Here is a 27,004-nt window from a genome sequence, read left to right as displayed (position 1 = left end):
CGGCTCCAAGGGGTGGGGTGGGGGAGGAAAAAGGAAAATCTAAACGGAGGCGGGGCTATTGTGTTCTGTTTTTTATCATGGGGGTGAAGAAAATGGCCAAGTTCCAAGTCCAAGAACAGGCATTAAGTGGGGGAGTCCTTGCAGTACTGTTACAGAACAGGATGTTGAAGTTTTAAAAACAGGGTTCGAAATTGGAGGTGTTTTTTTTTTCAATATTTTTGAAATATTTTTCTCCCTGTGCAGCTTCTGTTGCTTCTCTTTCCGACTGGCTTTCATCTCTTTGGTAGTACCCCCTCCCCCTTTTTCCGCCACCTCGGCACAACAATAGGTAAGGCCTAAAAAAAAAAAATGTTTCTTATCTTATGCGTCATACCGGGACGTCTGTTGCTGGAAAATTGCGGAAAATCACTTCATGAAACACCGACTTGTACACACAACCCTGTGACATAATTTATTATTCATGTCCTTATGTCCTTATATGCAAAAAAAAAAAGGAAAGTAAATAAATAAATAAAAAAGAAAGGGGAGGAGAGACCCTCGACAAACACGTACTTTACGGTTCCTTAAGAAAAATGTGTGTGGTGCTTATATAATTCGACATAAATAAGGCGACAGTTGCCTTTTCTGCCTATTTTTTTCTTTTTTTTTTAGGCAATTGTTGAACATTAAATAAGCCTTAAATTGATGACCCGGCCATTTGTTAATATTATGTCTCTTTGACCGGAAAAATGAAAAGGCAAGAAGGGCTTCGGCTTCTGGCTCTTTGATTACATTTTTTTTAGAGTTTTTGTTGTTGGGTTGCGGACTCTATTTACGGAATTGGTACCCCTGGAAAACCAGGCAACGCCTCCGTAGCTCGTCAAAACTTTTCCCCAATTCTCGGCTACTTTTTGGTAGAATTCATTTGCATATTTTCTTTTTTTTTATTCCATTTCTGGCATCGCATCTCTTTCATTAAGTTCGAAAGGGGGGGAGGAGCGCAACCTCGAGGCTCATTAAAAGGCTTAAAAGTTGACACCACCGCCCCCTATCACAGCCCCCCTATAGCTGTCATGACTTTTGGCACTTGCAGAACAGTTACATTTTTGCATTAAAAAAAATGGCAATTTTTTTTGGAGAAAAGTTAATGAACTTTTATGCTAAGCGTTTGGATGAATTAATATTAAAAAGTTTTATTTTTAAGTGGTCAGTTTGAATATTAAAAAGGCTATATTAAAATACAAACTTTTGCTAAAAACGCAATAAACCAAAATGCTCTGAAAAGTATGCTACGTAATTTCGCATCGCAAGCTTCCGCCCAAAAAGTACCGTTCTGTCGCTGAATAGAAAACAAAAGAGAGAGAGAAATCTTACGCACACACACGCATAATTTGTGGTCAGTGAAAAACAAAAAAACACAAACAATAAAGGACAATGCCAGGATAAAAACAAAGTTCTTCTGGTTTTTTTTTTGTTTTTTTGCTGCCAAAGGTGTGGCCAAGCGAATGAAAAAACAGTGACAAGCCGAGAGACTAAATTAATGGACACAATGGGTCAACTATAAATTACACGCGCTCTAATTTTGATGCGGCTAATATGTAAAGACAATTTAATTAAATGCGCAGGCGAATGCTAAGTGGAGCAACAACACAACCCAGCAGTAGAGGAAGTGTAAGAGAGAGAGCAGGAGTCAGGCCCCAAAACGATGAGTCATGAAGGTCATGACGAAAGCAGCGGCAAAAGTCGCTGCCAAAACGCGCCGCTTTTGATTAGGCGCTGTTTTTTGTGTTGCTTTTTTCATACTCTCATTGTTGTTGTTGTTGTATGACAGGTTACCAGACAGTTTGGCAACACTCTCCGGCATGCTTTTACTCTCGCATACTTTCTCTCGGCGAGAGCACTCACTGTCTCTCAATAGAGAGAGAGAGAGAGAGAGCGAATTTCGGTGGGCAGATGAAAAATCAATTTCGCAATGTTTGTTTGTGTTTGTGTTTTGCTATTATTATTATTAATATTTTGCGCCTTAAAAAATAGCCACTATTTCCCCCTAAGCCTAAACTCATTACACTAATCAATTACTAATTAATTAGTCACCAAATTGGAGCTAACGGTTAGTAGAACGTGGTGGAAGGTATTCGGTAATTTGCCGCTCACATGTTTTGGTTTTTTATTTACATTTCGGTTTCGTATTTGTTTTTTTTTTTAGAGAATATTTTAAAAAAACTCACCTCTCGTTTTTTTTATTGATATGTGTGTTTTGTGTTTTTATTTAGTTTTGTTTTTTTTTTGTTGCACACCGAGAGTTTGCACACTCACTCTTTAATAACAACAACAAAATATTTAGAAAAAATCTGACAATATTAGTTTTTTATTTTTTTAAATTCGAGTCAGTAGAGCTCTATTTTCTTGTATTTTTTGTCTTTTAATTTTTATAGTTTTTCTTTTTTTTAGAATTAATTAGTTTCCTTAGTTTTGGTAACTGTTTTTTGGGCCGTCGGCGGCGACGTGACAGCGACGCCCGCGTTTTTGGCGTGCGTGTCGTTGCGTTCTTCGCAAAGGTCTGATGCTGAACTAAACGGTACTTTCGCGGACATCCGCCAAGTCGGCTCGCTAAGCGCCAACTCTCTCTCTCTCTGTAGCCAAGCTCTTTCTCCAGTTTTCTATGAAAACAACCCCCCCAGTGGGAGAGAAAGCAAGCAAACAGAGCGCGAGAGCGAGAGAGCAAAACAACAAGCCCACGGATGCGGATACGGCACGTGCGGCAGCGGCACCCACAACAAAATGGTGGTGTGAGGCAATGTGGGAGAGGAAACGGAGATGGAGGTGAAGAAGAAGAGCAGCCACAACAACAGAGATGAGCGCTGCCAACCCTGCGGCGTTGCCGGTCTGGCGCTGGAGTCTGCGCACAGTGGCAACGCTGCGAGGACATGGATAACGGTACGTACAGTGGTCTATATAATTAAGGATTTTATAAGAGATTTTAAGAAATTATATATATTTAGGACGTGTATGTACTGTATTATTAAAGATATTATAATAAAAAAGCTTGATTAAAACTTAATTAATACATACAAAATAATAGTTTTTTATTATAAAAAAAGAGATAAATAACATAAGATAGCCGGATATTGGGCTGCCCACTGTGCACTGGGAGAGAACATGAGAGAGCAGGCGGCAAACGGGAGAGCAACGGAAGCCGCAACGAAACGAAGGAAGCCGATAGAGAGGCTAGCATACTTTGAAGCGCTGTGGCACTTGTGTAATATTGGCAATTAACTAACTGAAAATGGGGTTGATTCCTGAGTGCCACAGGGAGGTACAAGGCGAGAGGTACAAGGGCTACATGGACGGTGGTAGTGGGGGGTGGATGGAGTACTTTGGATGGATGCTCAACATCAGTCTAAATCTTATTATGCACCGGTTCAATTGCTTAATGACGCGCATTAGGCATAAACTCAAATTGGCTCAAAGCCAACGTTAAAACTGTCACGGATATCGTTTTTAAATAAAGCCAATTTCTTAGTATTAATTGGAAGCGATATGTTAATTTATAAGATTTTATATAAATGGGTTTTAAAGTAGTATATTTTAAAGTTAAAGTGTCTTAAAGGACTCTATCCAATTCTGTAATTAGTTCTTATCTTTTATGTTTTAGATTATAAGATTTAGGTTTCGGGTATGAAAGTGCATCTTAACTTATAAGTTTACTTTAATAAAATCTAAGATTTAGTTGTAATTTGTATATAATTTTCATATTTATTGAATAATTCTTCATAAATCCCAAAAACCTTTTTAAAGATCTATAATTTAAGTAGCTCCCCTTTGTTAAAGTCTTGTTAAAGTCCACACCCCCTATTCCCAATTAGCAAAGCAGCTGAAAATGAATTTTCCGCACCAGGTGGAAATCTTCGTGGCAACTTAGTCCACCCCCCACCCATGACCAGAAATTTGACCATGTTTTCCGGGACTGACAGACGTTGTACGTTTCAATTATTTGTTGGCCCTCTCACGCGAGATGCTCCAAAATGCGAAATTCCTCAACAACAACATCAAGAACAACAACAACTGACCGTGCCCCAATAAATCATTTGATTTGTACACTTGCCCGCGGGTAAAGGTGGGAGGACCTGCTACTTTTTTTCGTATATTTTGTCAGGGTGGGGGTTATGGTTTGGATAGGGGGAGGTCAGCACGTGGTGTGCGTGCCTTCCGGTGCTAAATCAAGGCTAGCATTTTCAAATTGTCTTACCTTTTGGGGTAAAATAAACCCCCCACTCCTCTGCTTAACCCACGCCCCTGTGTGATGGAAACAACTGTAGTTAATATTTATGGCGATTTAATCTTCTCACTTGAACGCTGCTCAGTTAAGTTTGATAGAGACGAACCCAAGGGGTCAAGCTAGATGGGGGAGTAGACCTCTCATTCTACACAGAAAAAAATATAGGCTGTTCCTAAGCTTGGAAAGAGAAAAAGTAGGTCTAGGACCAATGAACAATGATCCTTTCTTCGAAAAAAGAGAATTCTTTTTAAAAAATGTGGCAAAAATACATAGAAGTTAGATAATATTGAAACAGAAAATATTAAAATTAGAAAACAGTCATAGAAACTCATAAACGGACCTAAAGTATTTCTTCTATAGATCTAAATTGTTTTAAAGATATATATAAAATGTGTAACACTAAAAAAATCTCAAGCCTTCTCAAAAACTTTGTCTTAAAATGTAAGAAACGGGTACAAAGGTGACTTCCAACCAGAATTTCATACCTCAGATCGACAAAGACTTAAAACTATAAACCCCTTTTTAACTCCCTCTAAGTTTATTTTTTCTAAGTGTAACTGACCCTTTTTTTTTTTTTTGACCGAAGCAGCTGATCCATGGAGCAGCTTTTCCAGTACACGGTTTGTTTTGCGTGTCCATTTAATTTCCGCCTGGAATTGCTTAATCAAACACAGCACTACGGATAAGTTCATCCCTGCCTCCATCCTACATCCCCCCCTCCTGATCCTTCTCTGCAGGAATCGTCGTCTAACCCCCTCTCCAGATATTTTCCGGTGAAATCCGCATCCCCTCAGATTCTGGACTCTGGACAAATCGTTTGAGTTTCATATGGACCAACGCCAAAGTTGGCTTAATGAGTAGTTTAGCTCATGTTTCCATTGCCATTTAGAGGGTGTTGGTATGTGTGTGTGTGTGATAGTGTGTGTGAGGGTTAAGGAAACAGCCATGTGCATTAGCAACAAATTGTTATTGTTGCCAGACCAAAGGCGATAAGCAAAAAGTTAAAGTTACTTTTTTCAGGGGGGGAGTTGGCAAGAAAAACAAGATAAAGAAGGGAGGTTGGGACGAAGCCAAAGTCACCCAAAAGATTATTAAGAAATGAAGAGTTTTATTATAAATATAGAATATATTCAAAAGTTAAGATTTTGTAATAATATACAAAAATTTAAACATTTTCCTAATACGTTCAAGTCCTTAGATTTCATCAGGTCTTTTGTATATTTAAGTGAGGGTTGTTGATAGGACTCACTCCCCTTTCCATTTATCTGGTTGATCACATAATCCACCAACTCTCAGCAACCCAAACCCAGACCCAGATCCACTGATGTAGCAAATCGATGCGGACTTTAAGGCTGTAATTTAAATTAATGACACACAACAAACGATTCAGAAACAACGCCCACCGAAACTCTCGGCTCTCTGAACTTCCACAATGTCATCTGACTTTATTTTCAATTAAACAAATAGCTGAATTTGACATTTTTCGTTGTCTTTTGTCAAACAAAACGGAGAAAAAAAGAGAAAATTCAACTAAAGGCAGTAAAAGTTCAAAGGACACATCATAATGGGAAATAACAAGTCGATGATGGAAAAACGAAAACGCGATAAGAGCGCTGACAGAGCGCCAACCCAACTCCTCCTTTTCTGCTACGTCACTGAAGGACTTCTTATCAGAAAAAGAAAAAAAAAACAAAACAAACAAGGAAGAAAGGAACGAAAAAAAAAAGCCTAGGAAAAATGTTTGCTTTTGGCCATATCTCTACCCCATTTGCCAAAGCGCTTTCTGCAAAGTATTTTTCCTCTAAGGCGATTACTGGGATTCCGGGAAAATGCTGAAAAATGAACACATTGCAGTGCATTTTCATTCATGATTCAATTAACCACAGACGAGTGAACTTTAATGGGTAAATCGTCGAGTAAACTTCTTAAAAAAAATCAAAGCTTTAAACTTATTCTTAAAAAAAAAATCAAAATCTCAAGCCCTGATCTGAAAACATCTCAACCATAACGAAAAATTGTAGCAAATCTCTGTTAAGATCAAGCCCGAAATCTTTTCAAATCTTCAAGAATCTTCACAAATCCCAAGTCTAGGTAACAAAAAAAAAAAAACGAGTACAAACATCGGTTACCTGGGTACAGTCACCTGTCAGTGTTGTCAGTGTCAGATGCATTGTAAATTACAAGTTCATTTGCGAGTGGCATTACATCCGCTTATGCGGCTCAAGTTGCATAAATTACGAGCAAAAAAAAAACAAAAAAAAAATTGGAGAAAGAACACCACAGAGAAACAGAGAAGAGAAGAAGTGGGGCGGTGAAGCGGTGGAGAGGGCTAATGAAACATAATGAGGCGCCATTAGCGAGTGTCGCTAACTGTGCATTATGCACTTTTGGGCGCCAGTCAAGCGCAGAAACAGTGTGGCCAAAGCCTCTTTTAAAGCTAGCAAATATGGTCACATTATTAAAACCATAAAATGATCATTAAATATTAAAAAAACAGAAGGAGAAGAGTATAAACTGAATAGGTTGTAGTCTTAATTCTCAAATAGTGTGGCTATGCTTTTTTTTCTTAAGTTTTTAAAGATGTTCAAAAGTGTGACCCTACCCTCAGTTAAACCCTACGAAAATATGGCCACTTTAATCAGCAATAAAAACTACTTTTAAAACTACTAGTATACAACAAACTAATGAATGATTTACGCCGCAAGCATCATTAACATCTCGCAGCTTCACTTTTCACGCTTTTATTTGATTAGTTCATCATTTATTATTATTAATTAATGGTATTTCTTGAGTGACTGCCTGCTTATTATTAAGCATTATTAAACACATCCAACAATAACAAATTCGCTGTGATTATCATCATAATTGCGGATACAGAAATTCAATTTGTAGCATCTTGTATCTCGGTTCTGTTCGATGGGAAATCCTAACAAACAAACCTCATAATAAGACGAAAACCAGTTTTCTATTTTTTTTTCAATTTCTAATTTTTGCTTTTCGGGTTCAACTGCAATAATGATGCGGCAGAAACTATTTTTAAACAGCTTTTAATGCCAATTTATGGTATAATAATCAATAAGGAAAGTGAAGCGGATTAAATCATTTATAATATGACGAAATATTTATTTAATTTTTGTATTTCTTTAACCATCTTTAAAATTCATTAGAAAGGTTTGAAGTTTCTTAAACTTTTGCTACCGTTTTTCTGTTTATACCTTAAGGTAAAAAATATATGTTTGTATATAGATGTAAGATCTTAATCGTTTACTCTGCCCCATCATCATCTGTTCATCAACATCCACTGATCCCAATCAACATCATCATTATCTTCATTATCTCGACAGCCTCTCAAGTTTGTTTTTTGTAGTTTGTGTATTGTTTTTTTTATGGTTTATGGTTTTTTTCGTTTTTTTTTTTTGTTTAGAACTAAGCGGCAACTTTTGTTGTAATGGCCCTCAAGTGAGGGCATTTTTGGCTCCAAACACTCGAGCCCAAACACCGCGATTCGCGAACCGGAACTCCGCAAAAGTATTTTTCTCTTCACGGTTTTTTATTCTTTTCGGTTTGTTTTTTATCTCTTGATTTTTTTTTTAATGGCTAGCAGGCGCGTCGATCAAAAGATTTGAAGCAAATCCATAAAAAGGGAAAAGGGGTAGCAATAAAATGTAAGAAGGTACAAACTGTCTGGCATTTTTATTTCAAATTAATTGAAGTTTTTTTTAAAGAAAATGTGAACTAATTTCTTTGGTTTTTGGTTGTACATGATGCTTATTTTACAAACAACTAACCATATAACTTATAAAAAATCTATCTAGTTTTAGGATATTATCTCTTTTGAAAGATTTAAGCTAACTTTTCATTTTCTATATATTCCAAAGTAGATTTTTTTATAATTACTAGAATTTATAATGCTTATAAATGATGAAAGCCGTACAATATGCGCCTGTGCCACTGTACCTTTATGATGTTTTTTTATCTTCAAAAATAGATATAAATACCTAAGATATATGCTTAATTCCATAAATCCCTTCCACAAATCAAACCTCTCTAGCCAAAACTAGAGCTAGTTAGCCCCCTTTATGGTTTTGGCCCTGGCAACACCACTGGCCTGGCCAGCACGCTGCTGGCTGCCATAATTAGTTAAACCGCAGCATTTTGACCAAGTGCCAAGTGGCATGTAGTATGTAGCATGCACCACTCAGCGGGTTGCAGGCCACATTTGTGGCTATAGCTTTGGCCTCACCCACAAAAAAAATCGAAAAAAAAAAATGAAAAAGCAAAGGAAGCCTTGAGCTCCAAGCTCCTCCTATTTTTTTTTTTTGTCAGTGATTGAGGGAGGGGATTGTTTGAAAAACTATTCCAAAAAATTGTTAGCTAGTGGCGTCTGCCTTTTGGCTAATTAAATGGCCAACAAAAACAAAACAAGAAGCAAAATAGCCAAGAAGAAGTTCAAGCCGAACAGAAAACAATTAAAAGCAAAAAGCATGCGAGTGTGAGTGGCATCAGGTCGTTTGTGGTTTTTGGCTATAAAACCAAAACGTTTTGCCAGATTCCCCATCAGTTGAGATCCGAACGCTACCAGATCAAGAATTCAAATCTCCTCCTATCATAGCTCTATTTTTTTTTTAGTTTATTGTGATCTGTGATTTTTTTTTTCTGTGAAAATAAGAAAATGCTGCGATCTTTGTTGACCGTTGCCGTGTTGCTTTTGGGCACGAATTCGGGCATTTTGGCCGGACGTCTTAGCCAGCGATATCTGCCAACTCCGCAGGCCAGTCAACTGCACTACCATGGCGTCAGTGGCCAAGGACATGCTCGTCCTGGGGCAGGACATGCCGTGGGCGGTGGATTCCAGCGCCAGCAGGCCCAGTCTCAGGTGCCGATCGTAAGGAGCGACTACCAGAGCGATGCCAATGGCAACTACAATTTTGGGTGAGTTTTTTTAGGTTTCTTAAAAATCCATTTTTAAAATCATCCATTATCCTTTTAGTTTCGATACTGGCAATGGAATCCACCGCGATGAAACCGGCGAGTTCCGCGGAGGCTGGCCCCATGGATCTCTGGGTGTACGAGGATCCTACTCCTATACCGGAGACGATGGTCAACAGTACACCGTGAACTATCATGCGGATAAGACCGGATTCCATGCCGAAGGAGCCCATCTGCCCACCTCCCCCTCAGTGCCAGCTGCCTCCCCAGTTGGGTAAGTCTATAATCCCATATAGTATTCCCAAAATATATTATCCCAATTTATTTCAGACGTAGCAACTATGGTGGAGCCTATAGGGGATCGGCTTCTTCCCATGTTGCTGCCCCAGCTCCTGCCACCAGATATTTGCCGCCAGGATATCGTCAGCGCAGGAACTACTAAGCGAAAATAGCCCAAAAAGAACTTAAATTATAACTAAATAAAAGAAACTCTTTTTTTTTGTGTAATGTAACTGAATTAAATAAAATAAAATAAATATTCTTGGAACTCATTGAACAAAATGTGTCCGTTTGATTATGAAATAAAATAAATATTGTATCAGGATTCAAATGCAGAATGACGCAGAATCGACCCACAAATCGTTTGAGGTACTCCGCTCAAGAATCGGATGAGAATTGGCTGAGATATAGCTATGGATGTGGGCCACATTCGAAAATCAAGCATTTTGAAGGGGACCCCCCACAAAAACATGAAAAATTTTTGAAAAATATTTTGTCTCAGGATTTTGATGCAGAATGACGGGGAATTCATCCACAAATCGTTTAAGATACTCCGCTCAAGAATCGGATGAGAATTGGCTGCGATATAGCTATGGATGTGGGCCACATACGAAAATCCAGCATTTTGAAGGGGACCCCCCACAAAAATATGAAAAATTTTGGAAAAATATTTTGTTGCAGGATTTTGATGCAGAATGACGGGGAATTCATCCACAAATCGTTTGAGGTACTCCGTTCAAGAATCGGATGAGAATTGGCTGAGATATAGCTATGGATGTGGGCCACATACGAAAATCCAGCATTTTGCAGGGGACCCCCCACAAAAATATGAAAAATTTTTGAAAAATATTTTGTGTCAGGATTTTGATGCAGAATGACGGGGAATTCATCCACAAATCGTTTGAGGTACTCCGCTCAAGAATCGGATGAGAATTGGCTGAGATATAGATATGGATCTGGGCCATATACGAAAATCCAGCATTTTGCAGGGGACCCCCCACAAAAATATGAAAAATTTTTGAAAAATATTTTGTGTCAGGATTTTGATGCAGAATGACGGGGAATTCATCCACAAATCGATTGAGGTACTCCGTTCAAGAATCGGATGAGAATTGGCTGAGATATAGCTATGGATGTGGGCCATATACGAAAATCCAGCATTTTGCAGGGGACCCCCCACAAAAATATGAAAAATTTTGGAAAAATATTTTGTTTCAGGATTTTGATGCAGAATGACGGGGAATTCATCCACAAATCGTTTAAGGTACTCCGCTCAAGAATCGGATGAGAATTGGCTGAGATATAGATATGGGTGTGGGCCATATACGAAAATCCAGCATTTTGAAGGGGACCCCCCACAAAAATATGAAAAATTTTGGAAAACTATTTTGTTGCAGGATTTTGATGCAGAATGACGCAAAATCGACCCACAAATCGTTTGAGGTACTCCGCTCAAGAATCGGATGAGAATTGGCTGAGATATAGCTATGGATGTGGGCCATATACGAAAATCCAGATACATGAAATGTATCTTTTAGATAAAAGTCCAGCTTTTTGAAGCCAATCCCTCACAAAAATTGGTTGCCCCACACCTAACGAACCACTCCAAAGTGTCAACGCATAAAAAAGGCTATAACCTTTTCGGTTAATACATTTTCCAGACCCCATTATCCATTAACAATTGCTAACCAGAAACGGCCTTTTATGGCTAATTTAAGTGAACAACTCTGGGAGCACGCCTTTAACCCCAAAAGAATACTTGGCCACGCCTTTCCGATGTTGTGTGGTCTCTTTGACTTTCTGGCCAACAAAAAAAAAAAAAAGCGAACTAAGTTGGTAAGACAAACACAAACACAGACACAGACCGAGACCCAGACAGGGGGATAAAGGCGCAGACCTTAAAACTGATTAAAATGCAGTTAAGCATTTTAAGTCTGCAATCAAAACAAGCTTTATCCTTTTTTCGCAACTTTTTTTGAAAAGTTTTTTTGTCATTGTTGAAAGGCATTAATCATAAGTCACAAGAAGATTACTTAAGGGGTTTGTTGAAAGCCTTAAGACTCTGGATGATACTCTATTTTTTGGAGATACTTTTCTTGAAAATATTATAAAATAGTTTCAAACGAAATATCAATTTTTAAACTGGCTGTACTTTTTAAAAAACTATCTTTAGAAAATCTTTCAAGAAAAGCCAATAAAAACTGTCAACTGTCAACCAATGAGCCCTTTTGGAAGAAAAATTTTTAAATGAAAATTCCTCACACCATTTCCCCAACTTTTCTTCTTATTTCTCTCACGCTTATTGTCTGTCTCGGAACTTTTCTTTTCTTTTTCCTAAATTTTTATTTTTCCCATAGCCTGGGACCCATGGTTCTGTGTCTTTTGGTTTTCTTTGGATGCCTAACCGCCATTTGGTCGTTTAGCATTCGCATTCCGTTTCTAGCATTAATTAAAATTATACAGAATTGCTTCAGGGGCATTCAAAAAGGGGATTCCCAGGAAAGGACAGGACACGAGCCCAGAGACTGAGTTGGGAGGGGGGCAGGATAAAAAGGATGTTCTCATAAATTAAAGGCGCTTATGAATTTTATAAATTATTTTCCATGTTGCGGGCGGGGTGGGGTGGAAAATATGAACAATTGCTGGTGGAAATGAGTGGGAAAAGGCAAGGAAAGTGCTTAGACTGCATAGGAAGGATATTTTACACTTAAAAAAATCAAATAAAAATTAAAAATAGACTTCTTATAATGCTTAATTTATTCTAGCAAATAAAATATTCTGTAAATTAATTTATTTCCTATTATTTTTTAATAAAACAACCATTAAGAGCAGACATTGTAGGGCCTAAGCGCCTGAAAGTAGGCAGCTTTTATTGAATTTCATTAACATGTGAACTGGTCTTACTCTCACTTCCAAAGGGGGGTTTTAGTGCAATCATTTGCATGTATGTCTGTGCATGTTTAACTCCATGTCATCCCCCCCTCGCAATGAACTCACTTAATTTTATGCCAAAACAATGACACGCCATAAATTTAAACGGATTTGGCGTTTCGCCCGCGGACTCCAAAAAGAAAAACGATGAAGAACAGCCACCCTTAGACAGGGGCGGTCTTCCCCCAAGGGGTATGGAGGATGGAGAATGGGTGGTGCTTACCACCCGACACTTTCGAACAAGTTTTAATGCCAAAGAATATGCTAAAATCGCACAGGTAAACAGCGAACGCCCTTCAGGTGTTTGGAAATTCAACAAAAATGCATACATTTTTCTTCTTTTTTTCGAAAAAAACACACGTCAAGTTTTTGGGGAGAAAGTGGGTGCTAAAATGGTAAACAAAAGCTTTCTTTTAGTTTAGGAATATATTAAAATCTTTGATTAAATTTTAAACATTTATAAGAGTTTTTTAGAAAAAGACTCTTGAAAAGGTTTGGGTTTGATTTAAGTATATTAGCATTAAAAGTTAGCATATTTTTCAATAAAAAAAATATTAAATATATGAATAAAAAATACTATTTAAAACTAATTTTTAATTTTCTAAGTATTTGAAGAATTTTAAAGTCTTTCTAGGTCTTTCTAAAAGTTTGAACTTCAAACCGCAGCTTCAAAGTTTTAGTTGAAAATTGTTTTTCAAAAAATATATAGCCTATTTATGATCTAAAACCTATAGCTATATATGATTAAAAAATAGTACATTCTTTTTTAAAAAAAACAAGAAAGGAAAGCTAACTTCGGGCGGAGCCGAAGTTTATATACCCTTGCAGTTAAAACCGGATATATATCGCAAACATCGGATATAGTTGGCCGATCCTTATGGGAATAGGAATATATAATCCTATTTATTTCAATACAAAATCTAAAAAAAGACCCAAACTTCTATCTTCAAAAATACGAAAGTTGATATTTCTACCAAATACCATTTCCGATCGTTCAGTTATATGGCAGCTATGGGATATAGTCGGCCGATCCGGGCCGTTCCGACTTATATACTGCGTGCAAAGGAAAGAAGGGTGTGTGCAAAGTTTCAAGACGATAGCTTTAAAACTGAGAGACTAGTTCGCGTAGAAACAGACAGACAGACAGACAGACGGACAGACAGACGGACAGACAGACGGACAGACGGACAGACGGACAGACGGACAGACGGACAGACGGACATGCTCATATCAACTCAGGAGGTGATCCTGATCAAGAATATATATACTTTATAGGGTCGGAGATGTCTCCTTCACTGCGTTGCACACTTTTGACCAAAATTATAATACCCTCTGCAAGGGTATAAAAAGGTATGCAAGTTCCTTTTAAAATTCGAACTCTTAACTTCCACTTTAAAGCCCTAGTGGGCTATAGAGCTTGTTTTTTTTTTGAAAATTGCGTGCCAAGAAATATATAGCCTGAACTTAAAATAGAGAAATTGCAAAATGGAGAAACTTGAAAGGAGAAAAATCGAGAAAGCTAGTAAAGGAGACGGCTAAAGAAGTAGAATGTGAAGAATGGGTAGGAAAGTAACCAGGAAAAGCGATTCTGTCAGTCAATTTCAATGTTAATCCACCTGAGTTTTGTTGGAAAACTAAAGGAAAAGCCATGACTTCCAGAGGTTGGGTAGAGGAATGTGTGTATGTTCTGATATTGATATGGCAGTTGCACGCACAACAACCTGCCCCTCCCCCCCACCCCAACCTCCCCCTTCAATTTCCCCCCTTTAACAGTTACATTATTTAGCCTTAGCCCAGAGCTCCCCACGCCGGGTGAGTCATCTTCATTGGCAATGCGAGAACGTTGTTACCCGTCCCAGTGGACATCATTTTCATTAAAATTTTAATAGACTCCCCCCCTCCCTCACTGGTAGCCCTTGTTGGGCTCCAACTGTGTGTTACACGTAATATTATAAATTTAAGATCTTATGGAGTTAACTAAAGTGCCCTTAGTTAGGGGGGGAATATATACATAGGTGTAGGAAAAAAAATTACCCTAAAATTTTCAAGATTTAATATTAAGAGATAATAATATTAAGAACATTTTAAGATCAATATTATTATTAATTAAATTTCATGTGAAGTCCCAAGTAGTTATAAGGCTGAAATGCTGTCCATCATAAGGTCTTAGGCTTCCTAAGTTTAAGCCAAACTCTTAAATACATTATTTTAAAGAAAATAAAACTATAAATCTCTTCCACTAACAACATCTATAACCAGATTCTTGTAATTTTTTCGCCTCGAACACCCCTCGAATTGAAATAAATCGAATCGAAATGGAAAACAAGAAATTCCAATAAACTAATTTGCACAAAAGCGCAAAGGAAACTTTTGGCAGACAGTTGACGGCAAAGGACCTTATGGAGGAAGGACCAGGACCAGCACAAGGACCTCCTTCCCCTTCCTAAATGAAAAAAAAGAGAAACTTTCACCAAAGTATGTGTATTTGCGTATGAATTTTAAGCATCTGGAACAAAATGCCAAGCCAATAAAAGGATAAAATTGAAAAACACCCAGCCAGGACATACATGCGTGAGTATGTGTGTGTGTGTTGGCCACAGAGGGACGTGTTAACGGCTAAGGGTATTCCCTGGTCCTGGTAATTGTAACTGGTTTCCTCACATCCACTCCTCCAGCAGCAGCATCTTGTTGCGTTTATTTGGTATAATAAATTAGCATCGCGTTTCGCATTATTGACTGGATTTTGAATAATAACACACAAAGGACCTTTTCGGCCAAAAGCATGGAAGGATGGAAAACAGGGTGCAGGGGATGGGGGGATGGGTTGGAAAAAAGAGAAGGTGCTTCCATGTATGTAACTATAGATCCGGCGACAAATGGATAAATCGGAATGGAGCCACAGCCACGGAAATCCAAAGCAGCTCCTCCGCAAAATGTGAACTGTACCGAGACACTGAGAGAAAAGATATGAATTTGTAGGTTGTAGAAAAAGAAATCTTAAAAAAGAAATAGGAAATGGAATCTATATACTTCAGAACTCAGTTGGGAATTATAAGAGAATTTAGTAAAAAATATTGAGTATTTAAGCTTTTAAATAAGAAATCATAAATAAAACAGACTTATATAAAAAACTATCTTAAAAATATATGATTGTTAAGCTAAAACTTCAAATAAAATAAAATATAATCGAATTTATTATTAAACAAATTAAAAACTATTAAAAACATAAATAGTTTCGAATTACAACACTTTTAAGGATAATTAAAACAAAAGGCAAGGTCACACTATAATAATACGATTTCAATCTGAAACAGTTGGGAATTATAAGATCTTTCAAGAAATCTGAATAAAAAATAATGTTTTCCAAGTTTTTTAATCAAAACCTTAGTGAAAAGTAATTTTTTTGCAGCGTAAAAGTCTGCAAAAAGGCATTGCCATGTAATACATGCCAAATCCTTGGCTGGAGAAAGTAATAGAAAGCAGCAGCAGGAAGGCAACAGAGAGGGGAAGGAAGCGAAAGGGGGGGGTGCTGGTATCCTGGTGCTGGTGTGTTCGGGGGCGTTACACACAACTCAGCACAATTGCGAACATAAATTTAGTGTGCGGCGCAAATAATGCGGCGGGCGGAGTGAACCAAAGTGGAATGAAGTGAATGGCACACACTCCGAGTCAACGGCAACGGTGGAATGAAACAGGACCTCAACAAAAAAATTCCAAAAAAAAATCCACAAGCAAGTAAATTATGAAGTATTTTTATTCTCCTATACCCACAGCCTCTTAAAACTAAAACTAAACTTCTTGAGAAACAAATGAAATGAAACAGTTGTTTAAATAGTGTGACCAAGTCCACATTCAACGCAAAAATGCTATAAAAAGTTCTGTCTTAAAATTCCATCAATAAAATATGAAGAATATCAACAGAAACTTGTTACTCTCTCTCAAGTAACTCTCCCCAAGTCCCTTAAGCTGTTTTAAAATTTAGTTGGATTATCTAACAGTTTGTTTTGCATAATCCTTTGGATCTACCACTGTGCTGAGATGCAAAAAAAATGTATATATTTTTCTGTTTCTTGGCCGTGGGTGTGTATGTGTACAACTTGAGATTTGGCACATGTGTGAGTGGGTGTGGGAGTGGGTCATAACCCCCCTTTTTTCCTGGGCCAAGTCTCATTTGAATGTATTACAACAAGTTGGAAATGTTGCAGAAAACTCTCCAAGCTAAAAAGCGAGCCCAGAACGAATGTTGTCGACATGAATTATTTAGAGCATGGGTATGGGTATGGGTATGGGTGTGAGGATTGTAGGGAAACCCCCCTTTTCTTCACTCTTCCCCACCATGTGTAGTATGTGTTTGATTAAATTTGTTGAAGAAAATCTAGATGGGAAGCCTACTTCTCCAAGTTTTTCGCAGTTCGGCATCGGAAATTAACTCGTTTTATTGCAACTGGGTGGCAGAGTAAAGCTACTTATATTTGGATGCCAAAGTGAGCCTTCATTTCTTGCAGATTGCTTGACTGACAGGGCAATTTCACGTTTATTGCCAACAATAATTCACACGCAACAAATGATGGGGAAACAGGGAAGGGAGGGGGCGAATTGGGAACAATTGTTGCATGAATGAAGCGAGGACAACGGACATCGAGGCTAATGATTGCCGGCATACACAGATCACTGAGCAATGCTCTAATGTTCAAAATTGTTCCATCAAAAATAATGTGAAGGCGGGTGGTGATGATGATGATGATGGCCCAACCCAACCATCCCAACCACCCCAAGGAAACCATCCCCCCAAAAACTTGCTCCACCACCTTTCAAGATAACGCAGCATTAGATGATGGAAATTATCCAGGACAATGGCAGCCAAAAAAGCCTGTCGACAGGCCATTGTGGTTCCTTCAATGTGAAAGCGGAGAACCGAGAAAGTCCCAAGCCAAAGGTGAACAGTGACAAATGAAGGTTCTCTCTCGACTGCCAGAAGAAATTGAAATGAGGTGACCCCTCCTCAACCCTCAATCCTCAACCATCCCAACTGGGAATTATAGAAATAAAAAATTGAGGCCAGTGTAATTTAAATGCATCAAAATTTGTTAGGCCAAGTGTCCTTTGCCAAAAAAAAAAATGTCACTTTTCTTCAGAGGGAGGCAACCTAAATTTCAACCGAAAGGAAATTATTTTAGATAGACTTTCAGGTAGAAAGAAAGTGCTGCCCATGCTTGATTTTTAAAAATATTTTAAGTTGAGTCTTAAAAATACTTCTATTGGCAAATATTTCTTTAAAAATCCCTCCTTTTTGGAGAAAAAATACCCTAAAAATGCTTAGATGCATGGCAGCTCTGGTTAAATACCACAAAACATCGTTCTGAAGAATACTAGTATTTTAAGGTACATTATAGTGGATATTACTCTTAAAAATTGAAAGAATAAATGGGTATACTAATTTATACATACTATATTTAATAAAAAATAAATAATAAGTCAGCTAAAATGTCCTTTAAAACCTCAGACTATGACTGTTAGTATTTCAGTAGCTATTTGTACTATAAAACTGGCTAGTATTTCTAAGTAATTTACTATTCTTTATATATCTACGTTTTAAAATGACTTGTTTGCTTTTTTGAAGCTTCAATAAAGTTGAACATTAGTATGGTAAGTCTAAAATATTCTTTAAAAATCTCAAATCAATAATTTTTTTAATGAAAAACTAACAAATTGGCAGCACTGATAAAATACCAGACAAAATCTTGGTAAAAAATGCTAGTATTTTATAAGCTTTTCTTTATTTTACAATAGCTATTAAATAAATATTAAATAACCAAAAAAAAAATCCCTAAATCATCAACATTATTGAATAAAATAAGCCCTTAGCCCTCAATTTTGAATATTTAATAACCCAATTCTGGTTCCCCCAAGTCTCTGGTCAATCAAACACCAATAAAGTTCAATCAAATCAAAATCAAATCGAATTTACTCTCAAATTTTCAACTTCATCTACTTATATATTTATTTATTTATTTATTTACGTTTTTTTTGTTTACAGTTTTTGGCAGTGATTTGTGGGAACTACTTAAGCTGCCAACAAAAATTGTGAAACATCATTTTTCCTTGTCCATTTACCGATTTTGCATTATTTTTCCTATTGGATTAAATCAAATTGACAATGACTGCCACAAGTGGTTGATGTGGATGGGGTTTTGGCTGGGGGGGGGGGGGGGGGGGAGGTAGGTAAATATCGAGGGACTCGAACTCCCGAACTTTCTACTCCCGAACTCCGACAAGTTATTAGTGAGAGTGCCTTTTGGCCCCCTCACGTGAGAGTTGTCGCTGGGAATTGAGGGAAGAAATAAATCCCCAAACCTATTGGATAGCTGGATAGGTGTTTTCCCGGATTGTTAGATTGCCGGATGGATGCCACAAGCCCCAAAAACCACACACCCACACACACACACACACCTGATAAATCCATCAAAATCCGGAAGCCTCAGCATCAGTTGGAAATTGGATGGGGAATGGCTTGAGGGAGTCGCTGTCTACCCATTGGTTTTAAAGGTATTTTAGTTTAGATAGAGGGTTGGCTTTATATTTTAGAAGATACTATATATAGTATATATTATCTTTAAAGATTTTATAATATTTTTTTTTAATGTGAGTACCGACTCTAAGGCTTTCTAGTTCCGTTTTAAAATAAAGAGACTTAGGGTATTACTTTGTCTTTATCCATTTTTTCTTTTTTGCCAGAAGACCACTTCATGCATTCTAGATTGCAGTCCTTATTTATTTATCGAGCAGGTGAGGCCAAACTTGGGGATTCATGGAGCTCCAATGTCCTCGCGGCTTATCGAAGCCGACAGCTGACAGTTGGACTCACGGCTAAGGATATCCAACCTGATGGATGGCCGAAGCAGGAGCAGTACTTTCGAAAAAGGATGATGATTTAAAGTGCTCGGGCAGACAGAGACCGCAGCGTACTTAGACAAACTGATAAATGGTCGGCCTGTCACTTAGCCGCATCCTGATGGAGTGCCAAAGCCGAACAGGACTTCCTCCACGGTGTACTCCCACCAACCCACCATCGACACCACCCACCAAACAAAGCCGCCCGGAGGCGTAAAAAAAAATAAAACAAAGTTAAAGTTTCTGTGACAAGAAATCGCATTAGCGTGGTTTTATTCTTTGTTGTTTGAGATTCTACATTTTTAAGAGATTTTTAAAATTCCATTAAAAATAAAATAAATAAAAATACGTTTTTCGTTAATAAAATTAATAAACAGGCCCAAACAGCTAAACTACGCAGCTACAAACAAAAACGATTGTATTTAAGAAAAATAAAAATATTAAAAAAGAATAATTATATAAAAAAAACAGTCATTAAACAAATTGAGAGCCTTTAAGAAGCATAGGCCTTTAAAAAAGAAATTGAGTATAAATTTAAAATCAGCAAATCAGCATAATCATCAGCAACTCCAAGAGTAATCCATTATTCCTAATGAATAATAATTAAAATAAAAATAAAATAGAAAATGAAATAATCAAATAAAATGAGACCAATTGGGAATCAGGGGGGATATAGGGACGCCGTCAAATAGAGTCCATGGTTTTGTATGACAAAAAAAAAAAAATAATTAAAATCAGGTCCAGAGGTCATTATTTAATTAAAAAATATAAATTCAAAAAATAAAAAGCCTTTTAAGGGATGGAAGACTTTCCAGGGATGAACGGATGACGTTGCAACAAACTCTGTATCGACAAGGATCCATTACTTGCATTTGGAATAAAAATAAAAATAAAAATAAAATAAAAATGAAAAAAATAAAAATAAAATGATAATAAATTACATTTCACAAGTGGAGGTGTGGCACAGCGAAAGCCCAGAACTCCTTAATTAATAATTAAAATAAAAAATTAAATGAAATATTCCCAGGGGAGTATAGGGACGCCGTCAAATAGAGCCCAAGGTTTTGAATTAAAAAAATAAATTTAAATAAAATCAAAATAAAAATAAAAAAAAGAAAAATAAAATAAGAAACCAACTTTGGACTTGTTGGGAGTCCGTCGGGGCCAGTGGCCCGAACTGAACTAAAAATTAAAAGCGAGGCAAGGCCTTAAATACTCTTCGAACTAAAGAAAAGCCAAAAAAAAACAGCCACACCCTTGGTCAAATAGAAATCAGAGCCCTTGGTCACATTTCATAGACTTGGAAATTTGTAAAGATTTCACTTAAAAGTTCCTTTTGGTTTCAACTTTGTTCTATTATAATTATTATTTTTGTGAACCTCATTAAAGCAGCAACTTTAATTATGTTTAAATATTAATTAAGCTCCACCCACCGCCAGTTTCAATTTCAATTTAACTTGGTTATCGGTCTTGGCGCCCTGCGGCCCCCCAGTCCTGGGCGACTTCGATTTTTTTTTTGGCTGCCAAATCAAATTCGGCGCCCAATTAAAATTCAATTTGTTGTGCGCCATTAATTAGATTCTAGGCCATCCAACCAACACCCATCGAGGTTTCCCTTACCCCCGATAGAAAAAAGAAATTAACTAAATAACCAGGAGGATTGAACTTTCTTTTCGGTCAGACAACGGCAACCACCTGAGAGACCTGAGGCTTGCCCCAAGCCCGGGCTGATGCAATTTGCCGCCTCTTCCCCCGTCCCCCTCCAATTCCTATTAATGTGATTTGAAGCCCAACGAACCCCTGCAGCGCCTGGCAGTCCCACTAATTAGTGTGGCCGACGTTGCTTTTCTTTTGGCATTTTTTTTTTGTTTTTTTGTTTGGGGATACTTCAATTAGGCGTAATCTATGCGCATAAATTATTGGGGACATGCAACATGTGGTGGTCGCTAAGGGCACTGGAAAAATTAGTTTTTAGAATGTTTAGAAAAGTTTTTAGTAGCCAGTGTTGCAAGGTTTTGTACAGAAAAAACAGTATTGCACAAAATTTTTGTACAAAAATACCTCGAATCTTTAAAGCTAAGCCTTTATTTAAATAATTTTGTATAAGAAAAATAGTGTAGGCCTCGTCTCCTAAAATCTACCGCTTATTGTGTTAGAAATATGAATCTTTTAAAACCAGTGTGGCAAAGTGTTATATTAAAAAAAAGTGTGACCAAAACCTAGGGCTTTAAACTACGCCAAGTCTTTATGACTAACGCTTCGTCATAAAGAAGGAATAAGTCTTAAAAACTAGCGCCAATTTTTTAATATCTCACTTTATATATTTTTTTTTTTTTGTGTAAATTAACTGTCTCTAGCTGGAGAATAATTATGTATCCCTTACTCACCTGCTTTTGCAACGTGTTGGAGAGCTCCTCGAGGCACTCCTTGCGCTCAAAACGCTCAAACTTGAAGCTGTTGGAGCGGTACAGCTCGTTGTCCTCCCGCCGACGATTCCTGCATAGCCGGCGGGTGATTATGTTGCCGCCACTGCCGCTCAGACGAGGTCTGTCAATTAAGGATATACGATACTTACAAATATATATTAAATGGAATGAGGAATAAGGATTAGTCAAAAGGGCCTAGGGACCTGTCTGTGGGAATATTTTCAATTAAAATTGAAATTAAAGGTGGTTGTTATATCTTATCCGATAATTGACCTCCTAAAAAACCCGTCTCTTCCACTCTGATGATATATGTACATTTTTTTTTAAAATCCTTACATCCCAAAAAAAAAAATATATATATATTTTAAAATAAAAGCAAATAAAGACAAAGAGTACAAGGCACATTGGAGCTCGTTAGCTGGCGCTTCATTAAAATTTCACACATTCGTTTTGGAGAAAGAGTGGGGCATGAGGGCAGTGGCATGTGGCATAAGGTCCAAAGAAAACTCTGCTCCATTTACCTTATTGCCCCCCTTGGATGTCTGAAAGTTATGTGGCGGCCTAAAGTCGGTCGGGAAATTAAATCCGGAATGGTATGGAATGAAGAGAAACGTTTGGATGGAACGGCGACACACTTTTTGCATTTTGCGGGTTCGTTCAACGCCCGCGGCCACTTGAATGGGTTGCAAAGGCAACCCAGTTGCAAATTGCAACCAAAACCACTGCACCACACAACAACAACAACAAAAACAACAACAACAAAATATAAAACTTTCGAGGGCGGGGAAACAAAATATAGAGAAGAGGTTGTGAAGCAAAAAAAAAAATGAGGAAAAACCCCCGGTGGAAAACTCTGTGGCAAACAAAAGCACAAGCCACTGGAGCAGACTCAAGTGGCAGCCACTTGGGCACTCCAACTCCACTGAGGGGCTCCAGTTGCAACTCCAGCTGGCAAGTTACAAACACACACACACACACAGCAAGTGCTTAAAGGACTTAACATATATTTTTTAGTATTTTTTTATGAAAATTTCCAGGCTTTAGGTTTTAAAAATGGAGATAGGGCTTGTAGACTTTTTTTAATATCTTTTTTAAAATAAAGTTTTAAAATAAAATCATGCTTTTTTAATAAAAAATAAATTTTAATATTTTTTAATATATTTTTTTCAGTGTATAGGCGTGCCAGCTACTCACCCGCAGGGCTTGCAATGCGTCATGTGCAGATCCCAGTTGAGATGGAAGTTGAACATTCTCAGCTTGGCCACCGCCCGCTGTCGCAACGATATATCCGGCTGTCCTCCGCCAGATCCTCCAGCACCTCCGGCACTGGTACCACCTCCGGCTGTGGCTGTGGCACCTCCACCGGCCGTGGTGCCCCCGCCAACTGCAGCCTGCTGTCCAGTGGCCACCACAGATCCGCCGTATGTTCGCTGGGGATTCGGATACATCATCACTGTGCCGCTGGGCGCCGAAGTGGCAAACAGACGGCGAGAACTCCCGCCGACACCGGTCCCGCCTCCGCCATGGTGATGACTACTGGGACGGTAGTGTTGGTGGTGTTCCTTCAAAGTGTAGAAGCCGCCAGAGGAACTGGAATTGGTTTTTGTTGAGAATTTTACCATAAATAGGTTTCTAGGATATACCATAGACTGTCTGGAAGATGTTTTTAAGCTTAAGGGATACTTACGACATATTATCGCCTCCTGGATCGCCGACACAACTGGTAACGCCCATGCCTCCACTGCGCCGCGGTCGGCTCTTCCGCCTGCGGCGTCTCCGTCGCTCCGAGGATGCAGTACGCGTCTGCAGGACATGCTGGCTGAGCGACTTGTGGCAGTTGCCACCGCCGCTGCTGGCGAGACGCCGACCGGTGGCATTACTGCCGCCAGTGGTGCCCGCTGGCAGACCCTGGACAGCCACCACCAGCTGGCCGTCTCCAAAGCCGCCGGCGGAGCTGATCGTATCGGTGGATTGTGGTGTGGCAGCTGTGCCTGTTGCACCACCGGGTGTTCCGTCGCCACCGCCCGTCCCTGTTGCCGGCTGTGGCACTTGGGACTTGTTGGTGTTCCGCAAGCTGTGGTTCACTTTACGCCACATCCGCTCCATGGTGGGCTTGGGATCTTAGTTTTCGAATTAAAATTTGTATTTCAAATATTTCCCAACTAGCTTTGATTTCTTAGCTTATTTTTTAGCTTATTTTTTAGCATTTTTTTAATTTTAATACTTTAATCATTAAATAATTATAAATGGTTTGTTAATATAATGTTATATGGTTTTTTTTTATTTTAGAAGTTAATTTTTATTAAATATAGTAGAGTGCCGAAAAGTATGCTTTAAAATTTGTGCTTTAAGTTTAAATATTAGTTTTTAGTTGAAGTTTTAGTTTAAGTTGTAGTATATGCATAGTTGAAAGTTAACTTTTGTGCTTTTTTTTCTATCGTTGGATGATTTTTGTTGTTGAAATTGTTACACCAACAAGTAGTAGATGTTTTTTTTTTAATAATTTGTTGATGGAATGTGTTGTTATGTTGTTGGAATCGTTATTCCAACAAGTAGTATATTTTTTTTAATTTTTTCAAAAATGTGACTAGATTTTATAGTTGTTGAAAAGTATTTAGTTGAAATGCTTGTTGTTTTTTCTTTTATTTTATAACAGCTCTAGTTGCTTTTTTGTTGTTGTTAACGTTGTGTCGTTGTTGTTATTACAGTTTTTGTTGTTGGAATAGGTGTTGCAATTTTCCTAAGGTGCATTATAGGTTTCAATTTCAACTAGCTACAAGGGATGAGCTGCTTCTTCTAGCTATTGTTCGTCGTCCTTCGTCCTTTATTCACCTCACACTTTTTCAACATCGAATCTTCTAGTTCTTCTTCCGGCTTTCGTTTTATTGTTGCGACAAGAGCATCTTCGAGGTTTCTTCTCTTTCCTTTTTTCTTATTGTTTGTAGGCGGCAGTGTTTAGTTGTTGTTGTTGTTGTTATTTGGTGTTTCTTCTTCTGTTCGATTAACTTTCCTTGGACACACACACTCACAGCGATTACACTCACACATTCATTCGATTATACAAAAAGCTACTCAGCAGGAACTATGCATTGTTGTTGTTGTTATTTCGATTGTTGCTGTAGTTGTTGTTGTTGTCTGCGAATAGCGGAAGTAAAAGACAAAGAGCTTGAATAGAGTTGCCAAGTGTGTTTGTGTGTATGTATGTATGTGTGTGTGCGAATTTGTATTCTCCATTTTTTTTTTTTAGGTTAAGCACGCGCTTCACTCATTTTTTTCATATTTTTTTTATTTATTTTTTTTTTTTATTTCTAAGCCGCTCTATTTGTGGCTTTTGTTGTTGTTGCTGCACATTGCACTTGTGAATGAATGGCGATTTGTTTAACTGCCTCTCTCTCTCTATTTCCCTTCTACAATCTCTTAGTCTCTCTCCCCAGTTTATTTCCTCTTTGCTTGTTCCGAGACCCCCCCACTTTAGTTTTTTGCTTCTTCTTTTTTTTTTTGCACCTTTACAAATTTTTCTGCACAATTTATTTAATTTTTGAGCTTAGCTATTTGTCCAGCAGCGTGGAAAATACACTTATTAAGAGCTAGGAGAAATTCCGCTATGAAAACTACACAGCACCGTTGTTATCTCTCGTTGTCAGGTTGTTGCTGCTGCTGCTGATTCTGCTGGCGTTGTTTTTGTTTTTGCATGTACCGTTGTTGAGTCAACATCATTTTAGTTCACCCAAAAAAAAGGACCAAAAATTTAGGGACATTGTCTCTTGGCACAGTGGGCGGTGAACGTTGATTTCATAATTCAATTTTAATTATTTTACATAATGAATTATTTAAATATCATTTATTTTTACAAAAAAAATAGTAAGCTTTTAGCTTTTAAAATAAGTTAAGAAGCAAAGGTTAGTTATTTTTCTAGAATGTATTTCTCTTATTTAAACCTTTTCAGTATAAACACCTTTTTTATAAAATTTTTTTATATGAACTTCATAGTTTTCTTAATATTATTTAATTTTTATTAAAAAATAAATATTGTTTTTTTGAAGTAACAAACACACTAGCTATGCCCACTGTGCAACCAGGAGCAACCACACCGGAGAGATGGCTGGCCGGAGAGCATAAGCGTTGGAGCTTCCGCGTGAGAGCATGAGTGCGCCCGCGTCACTCTCCTTTATTGGAGATGTGTGCGTGGGCGCAAGGCAAGTCACGGTATATTCCCGTGCACCGTGTTCCCTTTATCCGTGTTTCCTTCTGTGTATAACACAAAAACATTGCTCTGACGGAGAGGAAAATGTCGGGAGAGGCAGGAAGAGGAAGCTGGCTGCCTAACACTTTTGGTTGCCTACATTTTAGGGCCATCTCGCACACACACGCACACCCACACCGATACACGCACGCACAGACCAATCTGATAAGCCGAAGATAAAATGAAAATTAAATGGAAATTGTTATTTTACCGGAAAAAAGGGGGATCACACACACACGCACGCAAAAAAACACGTCTAAATCGCAATCCACATCTTTCTGGTTGTTTTTTTTTTATCACACGAAATTGGCTGCGCCAGCAGAAGCCGCTGCCCGTTTATTGGCAACGCGCACGCACAAATAACGGAGCCACTGTGTGAAAGCAGCGGCGGTGAAAGCAGCGCCAGCAGTTGGCAGCGGCAGCGGCAGCAATAGCAGTAGCAGCCGCAGAATCGGAATCGCAATCAGCGGCCACAGCAGCTGAGAGCCTCCGCCCGAAGTAGCTGCCGAAAAAAAAAATAGAGTCACGAGCCCGAACTTTTGGCGACTTGCTCTCTCTCTCTCTTTATCCTTGCGGTGTATGTGCGGATGTGTGGGTGCAGGTCGTTAAAATGTAAACATTGGAGCCCATCGGTTGCCGGGCCTGAAGACGGAGGGAAAGCCAAGAGAGAGGGAGGAAATTCCAGTGCTCTCTGCGCAGCAAAGCGACCTCTATGGCTTAGGTATTGAAACTAAGCTTTTAAGGATATCTAGAGGTGGAACTTTTGAAATCAAAAGGGCGGGCTTTTAGGTTTTCTTTATATACTTACATGGAGAGTTATTTAAAATTAATACCTAAAACATTGTTTCCTTTTAAAAACTAAGTTTCATTTAAATATAAAAGAGCAAGAAACATATTTTTAAGTAAAATTTTATTTATTTAAATGTCCTTTTTTCAACTACAAGTCCTATTGCTTGAATTCCTATCGATAAATCGCTAGAGATGGCCTTTTTGATTTTTCCTTTAGCCCACATGGCGTATGATTAATATTTATCACTCATAAGCCAT

The 27,004-nt window shown here is 38.1% G+C and overlaps 3 protein-coding genes across 3 annotated transcripts in view; 1 reads left to right on the top strand and 2 right to left on the bottom strand.

Annotated features, from left to right (window-relative positions):
- hwt (heavyweight) overlaps positions 1-23,890 on the bottom strand; it is a 55,970-nt gene extending 32,080 nt beyond the window's left edge. Inside the window, exons 1-3 of the mRNA XM_017231490.3 lie at positions 23,402-23,890; positions 22,909-23,304; positions 21,676-21,835 (exon numbers count right to left, since the gene is read on the bottom strand). Coding sequence (XP_017086979.2) covers positions 21,676-21,835; positions 22,909-23,304; positions 23,402-23,820 — 975 coding nt within the window. The 5' untranslated portion in view covers positions 23,821-23,890. The remainder of the gene's footprint in view (positions 1-21,675; positions 21,836-22,908; positions 23,305-23,401) is intronic.
- Positions 1-27,004, bottom strand: part of LOC108120146 (box C/D snoRNA protein 1) — a 142,159-nt gene that overhangs the window by 70,716 nt on the left and 44,439 nt on the right. The window lies entirely within an intron of this gene.
- On the top strand, positions 8,597-9,696 carry Cpr11B (Cuticular protein 11B). Its single transcript, XM_017231491.3, has 3 exons — positions 8,597-9,190; positions 9,249-9,461; positions 9,518-9,696. Exons 1-3 carry the CDS (start codon positions 8,931-8,933, stop codon positions 9,627-9,629), a joined length of 585 nt encoding a protein of 194 aa, XP_017086980.2. The 5' UTR covers positions 8,597-8,930; the 3' UTR covers positions 9,630-9,696.

This window comes from Drosophila bipectinata, chromosome XL (genome assembly GCF_030179905.1).
Source record: "Drosophila bipectinata strain 14024-0381.07 chromosome XL, DbipHiC1v2, whole genome shotgun sequence".
NCBI classification, from domain to species: domain Eukaryota; kingdom Metazoa; phylum Arthropoda; class Insecta; order Diptera; family Drosophilidae; genus Drosophila; species Drosophila bipectinata.
This window is presented reverse-complemented; position numbering and strand designations above follow the sequence as displayed.

What these genes read in the sequence shown, in the direction of transcription:
- Cpr11B (XM_017231491.3), top strand. Translation starts at nt 8,931, where the DNA reads ATGCTGCGATCTTTGTTGACCGTTGCCGTGTTGCTTTTGGGCACGAAT. An exon ending in AATGGCAACTACAATTTTGG is followed by an intron (nt 9,191 to 9,248) that starts GTGAGTTTTTTT and finishes TTATCCTTTTAG; the next exon opens with TTTCGATACTGGCAATGGAA. An exon ending in CCAGCTGCCTCCCCAGTTGG is followed by an intron (nt 9,462 to 9,517) that starts GTAAGTCTATAA and finishes AATTTATTTCAG; the next exon opens with ACGTAGCAACTATGGTGGAG.